Below are 17099 nucleotides of genomic sequence, written 5' to 3'. Positions count from 1 at the left end.
AGGATACAAGAGTTTCTGCACTGAAGCTATCCATTCCCTTCCTAGGCACAGGGATCGGTGTATAAAATCAATGCCAGTTATGTATAGTTGTACTGTTCCACTTGATCTGTAATTATAGTATTCTTATTGATATTTCTTTACATAAGCTGCAGTCCGCTTTTCGTTTGGGCACACCTTATAGTTATTGGACCAGGACACAATGCCCAGTCAATCTAGAAAAATCAGAGGATGTCTATCAAACGAAGAAATAAAATATGTAATTGATGGCGGGCAAGAGAGATACTATCTAGTCATGGCACATGGCAGTAGAACGTGGCAGATTACCTAGGCGGCGTCACGGAGGCGTAAATGCTGCAGATATCATCATAGTTATTAGTTGGCATGGTAATTCCAGATCATCTGATTGTTGCAACAACTGAGCAACAAAGGTGACGAACGGTTTCTCCGACTAATCAGTAATCTTTTATCGACCTCCTGGTTGCTGTAGAACTCGTTTAAACTGTCGTAGCATGCCACAAAAGCCAACGGCCTTGCCGCAGTGGAAACACCGGTTCCCGTCAGATCACCGATGTTAAGCGCTGTCGGGCTGAACTAGCACCTGGATGGGTGACCATCTGGTCTGCCGAGTGCTGTTGGCAAGCGGGGCGCACTCAGTCCTTGTGAGGCAAACTGAAGAGCTACTTTATTGAGAAGTAGCTGCTCCGGTCTCGGAAACTGACATATAGTCGGGTGAGCGGTGTGCTGACTACATGCCCCTCCATATCCGCATCCAGTGACGCCTATGGGCTGAGGATGACACGGCGGCCGGTCAGTACTTTTGAGTCTTCATGGCCTGTTCGGGAGGAGTTTTACTTTTTTATCATGTCATATAAATGGTAAGATCCTGTGAATAGATGGTCATTGGGATTTCTAGCGGAAATATTGATGATTTTAGCTTTTTCAGGAATTGATGACATTCGCATCAGCTTTTCCCAGAATCCTTGATGCCAGTATCCGGCGCTCGGCCAATGACAACACTCCCACAATTTCTCCTGCCTAGCTCTTACACACTGTGGGCATTGGCGTTACGTAAGAGTGTCGATGTCATCGTGCTGTTTGCCAGTTACGTGGCAATGGGGTGCAATCTTGGCCCCCACCCTTCGGGCAATTGTAATTTTTATAATTGATCGTGTGTGAACTGTCATTTACAATCTGTACGTCCACCAAATATGAAGCGCCTCCAGCCACAGGAAAGAGGAAGGCTATCACTAAGTACTGTCAGTTCTTTTTTGTTTTAACAATATGGTTATTATTAGCAAAAACACAGATTTGTGTGCATTCGTCAGACACTCCAACACAACTTGTGAAGGCAGCAGCTAATGTTATACTGCTACCACACATGTGTCTTTCCAGATATGCTGACCTGTTATGATAAATTAATAACGTTTAAATTTCGATTTTTGTTGTTATTGTTACAGACGAGGACACACAGGTGTTCCGCGATATACTAGTGCCTCAGGTTGTCTGCCTGATCTGTCATACCTGTTACTGTTTGACTATGTCGCAGCACAGCCACAGCAGCAACCAATCACAACCCAAAGCCCGTCATCCAATGCTCACGGAACTGCTGGGCCGGGATATAGAGGTGTTTCAAGACCCACTATTGTATGAGCAGCCTTCTACATGGAGGTTATTTGGACTGCCAAGCAATCAGAAAGAATATAGTTGGACAACGAATGGCTATTACTGTAATTGCCGGTTGTAAATTGATGACTTATATACATATACACTTGGTGTGTTGTAACTGCAGCATATACACAGGCATAACACAAGCATAACATAATACATGTTGGAGCAACACCTTACAGTGGTGTACACCACAGTTATGCCTTGCATATACTGCACATATGTCATACATACACTGCCATAATAATATTTACAACTGTACTCTAGGCCAGTCAGTACTGTAGGAATCAAGATGCTTTACTGCATTAAGGGAGATAAGATGTGGCAGACCAGATGTTGTTGTGCACCCATAGGCACCCATTCAAATGAATGGCTGCCTATCAGTTTATGCATCCTGTGTTTATCCCTAACTTTAAGATCTACGCTATAGAACGTTGGAAGCGGACATACTCCACTGCAACCTGTTGTCATATTCCAATGGGACAGTGGGATGTTCTCTGCATATAATAAAATGCCAATCTGTGTGTGGTGTTTAACAATGTTAACGTGTCACACAGCTCGCATTCTATGTGCATGGTTTGAAGAGCACCAGGATCACTTCACCGTATCCTTTGACCACCAAACACCCCAGACTTAAAATCAATCGAGAATTTGTGGGACCAGCACAACCGGACTCTTGGCTTCATGTATCCTGAACCGAGAACCCAACGCAGCTCGCCACGGCACTGGTGCCAGCATGGCTCAACATCCCTGTCGGTACCTTCAGAACCTTACTGACTCTCTTCCTGCGTGTCTCGCGGCGGCCCGCACTGCTAAAGATCGTTATTGAGGCTATTGACAGGTGGTCACATTAACGTGACTAGACAGTGCAATCATTCAAAAAATTCAAATATTAATATGTATTTTAACATATCACAATAGACTATTTTATGGCCTGTCGGCTTCCATGCTGACATTTTTGGGATGTGCCGGCCGGTGTGGCCGTGCGGTTCTAGGCGCTTCAGTCTGGAACTGCCTCGGGCATGGATGTGTGTGATGTCGTTAGGTTAGTTACGTTTAAGTAGTTCTAAGTTCTAGGGGACTGATGACCACAGATGTTAAGTCCCATAGTGCTCAGAGCCATTTGAACCATTTTTTTTTTGGGGGGGGGGGGATGTACGTACTATTGCCTCCGTAAGAAAAAAGTGCTAGCAAAGTGTGACTTTTCATTTCTGTTGCCGCTTGCTGCTACATATATCACTTTCCATTAGTATCAACATACACTTTTACAGCGACTACTATTTCTAACAATATAAGCCTCGCCATCAGGAAATTATAACGGTAAAAAATATCCTAAATATGCATTACTTTTTTCGTTTTATTAGTGTTTACAAAATGAATTTAAAAAAGTGCTTTTTTTAAAGCAGAGATATCCTATATTACTCTGATGTAAAATTGAGAATTTATTTTCAAGGCTAGTATACGAAGGGTTAGAGCGGGTACATGTTGTTGTTGTTGTTGTGGTCTTCAGTCCTGAGACTGGTTTGATGCAGCTCCCCATGCTACTCTATCCTGTGCAAGCTTCTTCATCTCCCAGTAGCTACTGCAACCTACATCCTTCTGAATCTGCTTAGTGTATTCATCTCTTGGTCTCCCTCTACGATTTTTACCCTCCACGCTGCCCTCCAATGCTAAATTTGTAATCCCTTGATGCCTCAAAACATGTCCTACCAACCGATCCCTTCTTCTAGTCAAGTTGTGCCACAAACTTCTCTTCTCCCCAATCCTATTCAATACCTCCTCATTAGTTACGTGATCTACCCACCTTATCTTCAGCATTCTTCTGTAGCAGCACATTTCGAAAGCTTCTATTCTCTACTTGTCCAAACTGGTTATCGTCCATGTTTCACTTCCATACATGGCTACACTCCATACAAATACTTTCAGAAACGACTTCCTGACACTTAAATCTATACTCGATGTTAACAAATTTCTCTTCTTCAGAAACGATTTCCTTGCCATTGCCAGTCTACATTTTATATCCTCTCTACTTCGACCATCATCAGTTATTTTGCTCCCTAAATGGCAAAACTCCTTTACTACTTTAAGTGTCTCATTTCCTAATCTAATCCCCTCAGCATCACCCGATTTAATTTGACTACATTCCATTATCCTCGTTTTGCTTTTGTTGATGTTCATCTTATATCCTCCTTTCAAGACACTGTCCATTCCGTTCAACTGCTCTTCCAAGTCCTTTGCTGTCTCTGACAGAATTACAATGTCATCGGCGAACCTCAAAGTTTTTACTTCTTCTCCATGAATTTTAATAGCTACTCCGAATGTTTCTTTTGTTTCCTTTACTGCTTGCTCAATATACAGATTGAATAACATCGGGGAGAGGCTACAACCCTGTCTCACTCCTTTCCCAACCACTGCTTCCCTTTCATGCCCCTCGACTCTTATAACTGCCATCTGGTTTCTGTACAAATTGTAAATAGCCTTTCGCTCCCTGTATTTTACCCCTGCCACCTTCAGAATTTGAAAGAGAGTATTCCAGTTAACGTTGTCAAAAGCTTTCTCTAAGTCTACAAATGCTAGATACGTAGGTTTGCTTTCTAAGATAAGTCGTAAGGTTAGTATTGCCTCACGTGTTCCAACATTTCTACGGAATCCAAACTGATCTTCCCCGAGGTCCGCTTCTACCAGTTTTTCGATTCGTCTGTAAAGAATTCGCGTTAGTATTTTGCAGCTGTTACTTATTAAATTGATAGTTCGGTAATTTTCACATCTGTCAACACCTGCTTCCTTTGGGATTGGAATTATTATATTCTTCTTGAAGTCTGTGGGTATTTCGCCTGTCTCATAAATCTTGCTCACCAGATGGTAGAGTTTTGTCATGACTGGCTCTCCCAAGGCCATCAGTAGTTCTAATGGAATGTTGTCTACTCCCGGGGCCTTGTTTCGACTCAGGTCTTTCAGTGCTCTGTCAAACTCTTCACGCAGTATCTTATCTCCCATTTCATCTTCATCTACATCCTCTTCCATTTCCATAATATTATCCCCAAGAACATCGCCCTTGTATAAACCCTCTATATACTCCTTCCACCTTTCTGCCTTCCCTTCTTTGCTTAGAACTGGGTTGCCATCTGAGCTCTTGATATTCATACAAGTGGTTCTCTTCTCTCCAAAGGTCTCTTTAATTTTCCTGTAGGCAGTATCTATCTTACCCCTAGTGAGACAAGCCTCTACATCCTTACATTTGTCCTCTAGCCATCCCTGCTTAGCCATTTTGCACTTCCTGTCGATCTCATTTTTGAGACGTTTGTATTCCTTTTTGCCTGCTTCATTTACTGTATTTTTATATTTTCTCCTTTCATCAATTAAATTCAATATTTCTTCTGTTACCCAAGGATTTCTATTAGCCCTCGTCTTTTTACCTACTTGATCCTCTGCTGCCTTCACCACTTCATCCCTCAGAGCTACCCATTCTTCTTCTACTGTATTTCTTTCCCCCATTCCTGTCAATTGTTCCATTATGCTCTCCCTGAAACTCTCTACAACCTCTGGTTCTTTCAGTTTATCCAGGTCCCATCTCCTTAAATTCCCACCTTTTTGCAGTTTCTTCAGTTTCAATCTGCAGTTCATAACCAATAGATTGTGGTCAGAATCCACATCTGCCCCTGGAAATGTCTTACAATTTAAAACCTGGTTCCTAAATCTCTGTCTTACCATTACATAATCTATCTGATACCTTTTAGTATCTCCAGGATTCTTCCAGGTATACAACCTTCTTTTATGATTCTTGAACCAAGTGTTAGCTATGATTAAGTTATGCTCTGTGCAAAATTCTACAAGGCGGCTTCCTCTTTCATTTCTTCCCCCCAATCCATATTCACCTACTATGTTTCCTTCTCTCCCTTTTCCTACTGACGAATTCCAGTCACCCATGACTATTAAATTTTCGTCTCCCTTCACTACCTGAATAATTTCTTTTATCTCGTCATACATTTCATCAATTTCTTCATCATCTGCAGAGCTAGTTAGCATATAAACTTGTACTACTGTAGTAGGCGTGGGCTTTGTGTCTATCTTGGCCACAATAATGCGTTCACTATGCTGTTTGTCGCAGCTAACCCGCACTCCTATTTTTTTATTAATTATTAAACCTACTCCTGCATTACCCCTATTTGATTTTGTATTTATAACCCTGTATTCACCTGACCAAAAGTCTTGTTCCTCCTGCCACAGAACCTCAGTAATTCCCACTATATCTAACTTTAACCTATCCATTTCCCTTTTTAAATTTTCTAACCTACCTGCCCGATTAAGGATCTGACATTCCACGCTCCGATCCGTAGAATGCCAGTTTTCTTTCTCCTGATAACGACGTCCTCTTGAGTAGTCCCCGCCCGGAGATCCGAATGGGGGACTATTTTACCTCCGGAATATTTTACCCAAGAGGACGCCATCATCATTTAATCATACAGTAAAGCTGCATGTCCTCGGGAAAAATTACGGCTGTAGTTTCCCCTTGCTTTCAGCCGTTCGCAGTACCAGCACAGCAAAGCCGTTTTGGTTAGTGTTACAAGGCCAGATCAGTCAATCATCCAGACTGTTGCCCCTGCAACTACTGAAAAGGCTGCTGCCCCTCTTCAGGAACCACATGTTTGTCTGGCCTCTCAACAGATACCCCTCCGTTGTGGTTGCACCTACGGTACGGCCATCTGTATCGCTGAGGCACGCAAGCCTCCCCACCAACGGCAAGGTCCATTGTTCATGGGGGGAGCGGGTACATAAATGACGAAATTACAGGAATGTTCAATGGAAGTATGTCAGGTGAATGAACAAGCCAAGAGGCAATGCCGTTTGTTGTACTGTTTGCCGAGCACTGATGCTCTACCAAATAGACTACAGTAATGCGAAATCAGCTAGCTTACCGTGAGATATATTCCGCTGCTGCTTTCTCGTCGAGCCTGTCTCTGTAGCAGACAGTGACTGCGGGAAACAAATTTTGCCAGTTCTGGTAGTCTTTCTCCAGCGACACAACAGTCGGCTGCTCCTGGAACCGTCTGTAGCTGCTCATTGTGAGCAGTACGCTGACTGCAATCGCTACCACTATGCTGAAGCCCCACAGCGCACTAACAACAGAAAACAGCGGTCAGTTAAGATTTATATCAGTTCCACGTGATAGTGAGTATATGCTGTGAAAAAATTTAATCAACTGTTATCCCAGTATCACTTTTTAGAGAAGTATGACATTTTCATTAAACTGCGATATCAGATGAGTTAGTCGTTGTTGTTATTGTGGTCTTCAGTCCTGAGACTGGTTTGATGCAGCTCTCCATGCTACTCACACAGTAAAGCTGCATGCCCTCGGGAAAAATTACAGCTGTAGTTTTCCCTTGCTTTCAGCCGTTTGCAGTACCAGCCCAGCACAGCAAGGCCGTTTTGGTTAGTGTTACAAGGCCAGATCAGTCAATCATCCAGACTGTTGCCCCTGCAACTATTGAAAAGGCTGCTGCCCCTCTTCAGGAACCACACGTTTGTCTGGCCTCTCAACAGAAACCCCTCCGTTGTGGTTGCACCTACGGTACGGCTATCCGTATCGCTGAGGCACGCAAGCCTCCCCACCGACGGCAAGGTCCATGGTTCATGGGGCGGGGAGGGGGGGGGGAGTTAGTCATAAAGTTATAATTATCGCTTTGAAAGTAAAACGTTACTTAATTAGAGTTTAAGATAAAAAACCGATGCACATCGAAGAAACTGTTCAAACGTGACGGAAATCTGTAGGTGTGATGTAGATGTATAGCAAAACAAATTATTACAATTTCAAAAAAAGTTGGATGATTTATTCAAGAGAGAGTGCTTCACAATCTGAACAAGTCAGTAATGTCTTGGTCCACTTCTGGTCCTTATGCAAGCAGTTATTTGTCTTGGCATTGATTGACAGAGTTGTTGCATGGCCTCCTCAGGGATATTGTGCCAGATTCTGTCCAACTGGCCCGTTACATCGTCAAAATCCCGAGCTGGGTGGTGGACCCAGCTCTAAACGTTCTCAATTATGAAGAGATATGGCGACTTGCTAGCCAAGATAGGGCTTGCAGACCATCACTTCCAGTTGTCGGGCTATGTGGCAGGCGACTATCAAGTTGTATCCCATTCAGAGCCTCTCCAAACACGTCTTTGCTGGTCATCAGGGCTCATTTAGAAGCGGGACCCATCACTGGAGGCAATTCTACTCCAGTCAATGAGATTCCAGGTCGAAGACGTGTCTGGAGACGCCCTGGACAGCAGTGGGATACTAACCTGACTGTCGCCAGTCATACAGCCTGACAACAAGGAGTGATGACTAGGGATACCATTCATTTTCATAGCAGGACCCGTTTGGTTGTCATCCGCGGCACCCTTACAGCACAGCCGTACGTCGACCATATTGTATGCCCCGTTTCATTGCCCTTCGTGGCGAGCCATCCTCAGCACACATTTTAACGAGATAATACCCTCCGCACATGGCAAGAGTTTCTACTGCTTGTCTGTGTGCTTGCCAAACCCTACCTTGGCGAGCAAGGTCGCCGAGTCCCTCCCCACTGAGGGCATTTGGAGTATTGTGGGCAATGCCCTCCAAACATCTCGGGACTTTGACAATATAACTCGCCATTTGGACAGAATTTAGCACGATAAGTGCTTGCATAAGGGCCAGAGGTGGACAACGCGCTATTGACTCGCTCAATTTGTGAAGCTCTTTCTCTTGAATAAAACATACCAATTTTTCTGAAACGGTAACTATTAATTTGTCTGTACACGTAGATCAGATTTGCAGATTACTGTCTCATTCGGATAATTCCTTAGTGGTGCGTCGTCTTTTTTTCCCACAGAGTTTTTAAAAAAAAAAGGGGGGGGGGGGCGAAGAGTGTCATAATTGCCCATGCTGAAGTGTACAGCAGCAATGCACCATAATATGATCCAGAAGTCAGGGGGCATAGACGCTTCCATCTTGGTCAAACACGTCTGAATTACGAAGAACGAAGTGTCAGACCGTCTTTCAGTGAGGAATAGAGAATCACAAGAACATCTGAGGCACTGTATTGTATTGTATGTTAACCGGTGACCTATTTTTTAACGACGGAGAGGCTCCTTCCCTGCCGCAGCCGCAGTGATCCACAAATCCACAACGACTACCGCAGTCCACTTCGCCCCTCCGCCGCCCCACACCGAACCCAGGGTTAAGCCGTCGGCACACGGACCGTGCTTCCGAACGTTGAGCGTTGAGCGTGCCGAGTTTCTGACGTCATAGCGTGGAATAGCACGTTCGGGGGCCTTTCCGAACGTGCAGAGCAATATCTGGCATGTCAGATATTCTGAGCGTGCGTCTGAGCGTTGACCAATGCGATGGCACAACGCCACCTACGTCACATGCACGCCATCTCCCTTCAGCACAAAGTTGTGGGCGACATATTGGCATTCATTTCAAGCTTACACATATATATGCCGTTTCTGAGCACCAGCAAATTGAGAATCACTGGAAAATCCGTTGTTAACTGTGTGGTCTGTTGTAATAAAATAATGAGAAACATCATATTCGTGGTAAAATAATTATTTCAACTTGCGTATTATGAGAGTATGCTATTTGAAGGCAGCAATGCACTGAAGATGCACCCAAACAGCATTGTTGTTGGTACAATTTGTTATAATTAAATTTCAGTTACTAACATAGCTACGATTAAAGCTTTCAACAAGTACTAAGATTCGTAAGATCCTAGGAATAGCAATTAACTACCAAATGTTGGTTTAGCATGGTGAATAGCGTTACTGATAAGTGGAATTTTTATGTTTGGGCGATGGTTCGCGACTCGTCAGTACGTAAATTTTTTTCCCTAACATTTGCGTTTTTATTAGGTTCTGTTAGTTTATTATTAGTTTAATATAAGTATATACTATAATTTTTGATGTTGTGTAAATATAAGTTCACCTTTCTTTGGTTGTACGATTGGCTTGATCTGCAGCACACGTTGCGCTACTTGTGTAAAGCTATTTTGCTCCTTTTTCTTTTACGCTTCGTAATTCACGTGCTGCAAAGATTCTGCTACTGGGTAGGAACAGTGATCAAGTAAGACTAACCTTCGAGTTTTACTAAAATGTGGGAATGATGAAATAATGTTTATCTTACGCGAAGAAGTATTGCAAATTTGTATCGCACTGTTTGTAATGCAACTTTTATAAGCCTGTGTCCTTATTGATTGGACATGGTACTTTCCTTTTCATGGACAATGGAGGAAATGTGCGTTTTAATAGAGCTAAAGTGGGAATTTTACGCGCGCCCGTTTAGTAAACAGTGTGATTTACGAACTAGAAACTTCCCGCAACTGCCGCCGGAGTGCGTTGCGATCGCGTGTACCACGTTGGGGCCCACGCACCGTATGCACAAGTCGCATCGTTTCTGAGCGTTCAGCAGCACGTCGAACTAAGCACGCTCAACGTTGACGTTCGACAGCACGGTCCGTGTGCCGGCGGCTTTACTGTGCGGTTCGGCCCCCGGTCGCCCCCCCACCCCCTCTCCCCAAGGGACGTCTCACAACAGACGAGTGTAATGTGTAATCCCTATGTTTGTGTGGTAGAGTAATGGTGGTGTATGCGTACGTGGAGAACTTGTTTGCGCAGCAATCGCCGACATAGTGTAGCTGAGGGGGAATAAGAGGAACCAGCCCACATTCGCTGAGGCAGATGGAAAACCGTCTATAAACCATCCTAAAACTGGCCGGCTCACCGGACCTCGACACAAGTCCGCCAGGTGGATTCGTGCCGGGGACCAGGCGCTCCTTCCCACTCCGGAAAGTCGTGCGTTAGACCGCTGGGCTAACCGGGCAGGCACAATTGAGGTACTTGCACTCAAAGACCTACGTATCACATGGAAATAGTAGAAAAAATTAAAATTTTATTTATTTATTTACACGTCAGGCTCCGTAGGACCAAATTGAGGAGCAAACTTCCAAGGTCATGGAACATGTCAGTACATGAAATTAGAACATAAAAGAACAGATAAAAATAAAATGTTTATGAATCCATACGTTTAGGTAAACACAATCAACAATACAACAAGAATCAGCTTAATTTTTCAAATAACTCCTGGACAAAATAGAAGGAGTGACCCATGAGGAAACTCTTCAGTTCGATTTGAAAGCGCGTTGATTACTCCTAAGATTTTTGAATTCGAGTGGTAGCTGATTGAAAATGGATGCAGCACTATACTGCACACCTTTCTGCACAGGAGTTAGGAAAGTCCGATCCAGATGCAGCTTTGATGTCTGCCGGGTATTAATTGAGTGAAAGCTGCTTATTCTTGGGAATAAGCTAATATTGTTAACGAGAAATATATATACTGAGAGGCCAATGTCAGTGACAGCGTTACGTGACCGAGCTGCCTTGGCGGCCTCCTTCTTGGAAGCATCCGTCTGTAACGGTGCCGATTTCTTGCGTCCTCCATCAGCAGATAGGACGCTGTAATGGCTTCATACTCCCATTTCCCTCTTTCGACAGGAAGAGTTGACGCATCTACAGTGGCTTCAGTTCAGGATGTGACCTCGTTGAGGATGGTTAGGTTTGATTATTGCAGAATTACTATAATTGCTGGCGATGGGTTGATCCCTTCCGTTGCAGCTACTCGATCTCGTAATGTTTCGTTCGGAACCGTAGTCCCGTCACGAAGAGTTCACCAGCGCCTGTACTCCTCTCGTAACACGCTTCTTGCATTGCCGAATGGGGTTAGGAAACTCTGGAAAGCCAGAGGGTATGTCAGAGGTGCTGCCGTCACCGCACGTGCGTGCGAGGTCGGATCCTCATCCGCTTCGCGCGCGTACCGAGTGCGGACACTCACTCCTAATACACCAAGCTGCGGCGCACTATTTATAGGCAGTACGTATTGCGATTACAGAACCATCTGTTATTTCGAAACTCCTTTATAAACTTCTTACTGCTTTCACAATAAACATGCCATTTGTTGCATTCGTCTATCGATCTTAGTTTTCGATATTTTTAATTTTGAAACCAGGAGCTCCTTCGCTGGACACCATCTATAAATCAGTGTGCAGTATACACTTCCGTTTAAGGTACATACTAACGGAAAACGAACAACGAAACAAGGCTGAGTAAGGCTGATGGCCGCCCTTTGTGGGCGAGCGGTTCTAGGCGCTTCAGTCCGGAACCGCGCTGCTGCTACGGTCGCAGATTCAAACCCTACCTCGGGCATGGATGTGCGTGATGTCCTTAGGTTGGTTAGGTGTAAGTAGTTCTAAGTCTAGGGGACTGATGACCTCAGATGTTAAGTCACACAGTGCTCAGAGACATTTGAACCATTTTTTTAAGGCTGATGGGAGGGAAATATTTTTCGGACAGCCAATACCACAGGCCATAAGTAGTTGCGGGGTGGAGGGAAGCGATGGGAATGGGTGCTACCTACACGTCTCTCCCACTCGCAGGCGTTCTTTCGAACTACCTACAGTAAGAAGTTCTCTGAAAATGACAGTTCAACGGCGCCAAAACGTTGGGAAGACAATTACTGAATATGATGTAGCATGAACACCAAAAAATTATTAACGATATAGTTATTACACCAAGATCTAAATAACAAAGTGACTGACGACAATTTGTTTACAGGATAGCTACCATAGAAACAACCCTGCATCCATAGCCGATGTCGTTAACGCACGCCTGTGCGGTGACATTCGATTCGGAGGTAAGTCGATTCTAACCGTGGTGGTGAATGAATCTTAAACTGTCAGTGTTTGGCCGCTAAGGGGAGCCCAAGTATTGTCGTGATGTTTCTGATCACTACACATTGCTCCAGTGCCCTGGATAAAATTCCAGCCGGCCGGAGTGGCGGAGCGGTTCTAGGCGCTACAGTCTGGAACCGCGCGACCGCTACGGTCGCAGGTTCGAATCCTGCCTCGGGCATGGATGTACGTGATGTCCTTAGGTTAGTTAGGTTTAAGTAGTTCTAAGTTCTAGGGGACTGATGACCACAGCAGTTAAGTCCCATAGTGCTCAGAGCCATTTGAACCATTTTTGAACCATAAAATTCCAAATCTCACCACAGTCTCTCATGGAGTGAGACACTGTTGATGGTGACCCGTCCATTGGATGGGTCGTTAACCTCGACGACCTTCTTGGTGCTGTTCGAGAGGAGGAGGCTCTGTGGTAGGACTGGGATTCTCTCGTCACCAAACAACACAGACATGACACCACACTATACATGCATCCGTTAAGCTCACCTACACTCTTCAGGTACATATACGACTCAGGTTTCACATATCTGTAACGGAAGAGGCCAATGTGCATGGAGGAAGAACACACTTTCCACCAGGCGGCTGAACTATTTTCGTCGGATTTCCCAGACAACAATGCCATACGACATTTACATTTTTACTAGGTGCCATTTGCCAGCAGGTCCGTACCGAGGGGGCGGTGAGAAGGGCCCCGTCAGTGCTGTAGACAGCGGGGGCGCAAAAAGTGGCCAGTTAAAAAAAAAGAAAGAAACCCGATTTAAGAATTAACCGGGAGGGGCACGTGTGTTCTCCAGCCCCATGTGTTCCTACTTTCTTCCTGCTAGAAGAAGCGTTTCCTTGACACCAGGTCGAAAACGCACAATTACCACAGTGTCATTTCGTCCAAGCAACACTTAAACAATTGACTGCTACCGAACATGCATTTTAACCGTTAACAATGCGCTTGGTGCCTAACAGCTAGCTCATGTTCAACAATGGAGTTTTTGTTGCTACTTCACTACAGTATTGTAGATTGTTGACAACTGGAGTGAAACTGTGTAAGCTAGACTGCTTCAAAATATTCGATAGAGTAATAGGTGAAATGGGAAATAGATCTCTCATATAACATACCGTTTCATCTCACTTCAATTTCTCGTTATGAAATCGTTACATGAGAGCTCTGAATATTATTCTGAAAAACATGCAGCTTTGTGCCAAATAAAGCAGAAATTTCGATACAACAGAGCTAGTTAACGAAACAGCTGCTTTTACATTCCAGCAGAAAGAGCTAATGAGGAGCGCTGACACAGATTCCCATTCGGATATCTAGCACTTTTTTTTTCTAAATGTGCTTATCCAGACATCGAAATAGCTATAAAGATATTTATGACACTTTCAATGCACTTTCAGCAAATTAAAGATGGTAACAAACGATTTACCGTCGAGTATAGCAGCAGCAGACTGTCGAATTCAGGTATCTTGTCGATGGAATACGACAAATCTGCAAGTCTGCTAAATTTTACTTCAGTGGCATTATCAATGAGTTTGCCACGATCAAATCAAGGAAATAGAAAATAAAATATCATTATAATAAGAACACAATTCTTGGAGAGGAATATGCTCTTGACACTTAATTATAGCCTTGTTAGTAATTTAGAAGGGCAAATAAAATCTATTCTTCATTATACAGCATGGTAAAATCAATGTACAGTAACTGCCACAAACAAGCTATAGATTTTGTATCATTTTCAATTCTTTTAGAAAGTTTGTTCAATTTCTAATTTATTTACTACAATAATACATTAAATTAGTAGTGTGCAGTATCTTTCGTCGATACAAGGTGGTTATAAACAGTTTGAAAAAATGGTTCAAATGGCTCTGAGCACTATGGGACTCAACTGCTGAGGTCATTAGTTCCCTAGAACTTAGAACTAGTTAAACCTAACTAACCTAAGGACATCACACACATCCATGCCCGAGGCAGGATTCGAACCTGCGACCGTAGCGGTCTCGCGGTTCCAGACTGCAGCGCCAGAACCGCGCGGCCACTTCGGCCGGCAAACAGTTTGAAAAGATTTTAAGGGTGTTGCAGGGTAACTTGTGGTGAGAAATAATTGTTAAGAAAAGAATTCGATAAGTTGCACCGTTTCCGAGTTAATTAGCATTGGCGTTAGGCGATCAGGACGTTGCGCGCGCAAATTCAAGTGGCCCGCCCAAGACGGTGCCGCCAAATTTGTTCTTCGTTTGGTTTCCTAAAACCAAACGAGAGCGATAAGAAAACTGGACATTGAATCATAGTAAGGATCGAATCCGAGCCAAAGGCTGAGCAGTCTAGTGCACTGTCGCCTACGCTATGAGGACAACTGGCACTAATTGTATATGGCAGGCAGCTTGATGATGCGCGCGCGAAGGCCTGACTAGCGAAGTTCAATGCTTATTAACTCGGAAACGGCGCAACCTATCGAATTCATTTCTTAACTATTATTTCTCAGCACAGCGTACCCTGCAACACTCTTACAAGCTTTTGAGAGTGTTTCTGACAACTCCGTATAGATCATTGAAGTAATAACTTTTCAATAAAACTTCATTTGTATTAAATCTACCCTATAGGAAATTTGCTATAGGGTATGCTTGTAGAAAAAGCTGCAAAAATTTAGATTTTTTGGGGAGATGATTTTTGCAGGAAGGGGGGGGGGGGCGCACGACCACTTCGGTGCGTAACAACTGCAATTAGGTTTCATTGTTTATATGCATTCTCTCTCTGTGCAGCGCGTTTATTTTATGCGTCAGAACGTCCTAAAGTAGTTGTCAAAGTGCGCAGGAAAGTACACTACTGGCCATTAAAATTGCTACACCAAGATGATAAACGGATATTCATTGGACAAATATACTATACTAGAACTGACATGTGATTACATTTTCACGCAATTTGGGTGCATAGATCCTGAGAAATCAGTACCCAGAACAACCACCTCTGAACGTAATAACGGCCTTGATACGCCTGGACATTGAGTCAAACAGAGTTTGGATGGCGTGTACAAGTACAGCTGCCCATGCAGCTTCAACACAACACCACAGTTCATCAAGAGTCGTGACTGGCGTATTGTGACGAGCCAGTTGCTCGGCCACCGTTGACCAGACGTTTTCAATTGATGAGAGATCTGCAGAATGTGCTGGCCAGGGCAGCAGTCGAATGGCACCCCATAACATCGCGCCGGGTGATACGCCAGTATGGCGATGACGAATACACGCTTCCAATGTGCGTTCACCGCGATGTCGCCAAACACGGGTGCGACCATCATGATGCTGTAAACAGAACCTGGATTCGTCCGAATAAATGACGTTTTGCCATTCGTGCACACAGGTTCGTCGTTCAGTACACCATCGCAGGCGATCCTGTCTGTGATGCAGCGTCAAGGGTAACCGCAGCCACGTCTCCGAGCTGATAGTCCATTCTGCTGCAAACGTCGTCGAACTGTTCATGCAGATGGTTGTTGTCTTGCAAACGTCCCCATCTGTTGACTCAGGGATCGAGACGTGGCTGCACGATCCGTTACAGCCATGTGGATAAGATGCCTGCCATCTCGATTGCTAGTGATACGAGTGCGTTGGGACCCAGCACGGCGTTCCGTATGACCCTCCTGAACCCAACGATTCCATATTCTGCTAACAATAATTGAATCTCGACTAACGAGCAGCAGTGTCGCGATACGATAAACCGCAATCGCGATAGGCTACAATCCGACCTTTATCAAAGTCGGAAACGTGATGGTACGCATTTCTCCTCCTTACACGAGGCATCACAACAACGTTTCACCAGGCAGCGCCGGTCAACTGCAGTTTGTGTATGAGAAATCGGTTGGAAAGTTTCCTCTTGTCAGCACGTTGCAGGTGTCGCCACCGGCACCAATCTTGTGTGAATGCTCTGAAAAGCTTATCATTTGCATATCACAGCATCTTCTTCCTGTCGGTTAAATTTTGCGTCTGTAGTACGTCATCTTAGTGGTGTAGCAATTTTAATGGCCAGTAGTGTAGAAGTCGAAGTGCGCAGGAAAGTGATAAACCCATCAACACCCTTCAAAGCAAACCCAATATTGCATATTAACAGGCAATGTGTAAAACTATTCAGGCATTCAGTGTGCGCATGCAAAGGTAAAGCGGAGAACATCGCCCCCTTCCGTACTCGACTGTCAATCACTTAGTTACTTTTGCCAAGGCAATAAGGACTTTGAGGGCGTGACTCACACTTCCAGTGGGTGCCTGTCGGGGGCGACGAGGTGGTTGACGCCGTGCACGCTCGTCTCGCGGCCCAGGTGCAGCACGTACGTCTTCGCGGCCGCGGCCGCACGCTGCAGACGCATTGCTGCTGCCACTAGCCCGCTGGCGATTGAGGCCCGCGCAAGCCGGAAGGCTCCGCGCCTTGCGCATGCGCACCGCTGCACTTAGCGCCCCACCGCCCGGAGGCTACGCGAGCCAACCGTCATCTGTATCTGAACCAGAGCAAACATTAATTGACAATCGATCATTGAAGGGGAGGCGGGTACATCTACATCTACATTTATACTCCGCAAGCCACCCAACGGTGTGTGGCGGAGGGCACTTCACGTGCCACTGTCATTACCTCCCATTCCTGTTCCAGTTCGCGGGAAGAACGACTGCCGGAAAGCCTCCGTGCGGGCTCGAATCTCTCTAATTTTA

At 44.8% G+C, this 17099-nt stretch overlaps 1 protein-coding gene and 1 pseudogene across 1 annotated transcript in view; one reads left to right on the top strand and one right to left on the bottom strand.

The window, feature by feature from the left end:
- LOC126252378 (sodium channel protein Nach-like) overlaps positions 1-16762 on the bottom strand; it is a 169311-nt gene extending 152549 nt beyond the window's left edge. Inside the window, exons 1-2 of the mRNA XM_049953269.1 lie at positions 16647-16762; positions 6582-6782 (exon numbers count right to left, since the gene is read on the bottom strand). Of these exons, the coding sequence (XP_049809226.1) occupies positions 6582-6782; positions 16647-16762 (317 nt within the window). The remainder of the gene's footprint in view (positions 1-6581; positions 6783-16646) is intronic.
- Positions 521-638, top strand: LOC126253943 (5S ribosomal RNA; annotated as a pseudogene).
- Positions 16763-17099: the final 337 nt, after the last annotated feature.

Source organism: Schistocerca nitens, chromosome 4 (assembly GCF_023898315.1).
Source record: "Schistocerca nitens isolate TAMUIC-IGC-003100 chromosome 4, iqSchNite1.1, whole genome shotgun sequence".
Classification (NCBI taxonomy): domain Eukaryota; kingdom Metazoa; phylum Arthropoda; class Insecta; order Orthoptera; family Acrididae; genus Schistocerca; species Schistocerca nitens.
The sequence above is the reverse complement of the archived record's forward strand: the minus strand, read 5'-3'. Positions and strand labels throughout refer to the sequence as shown.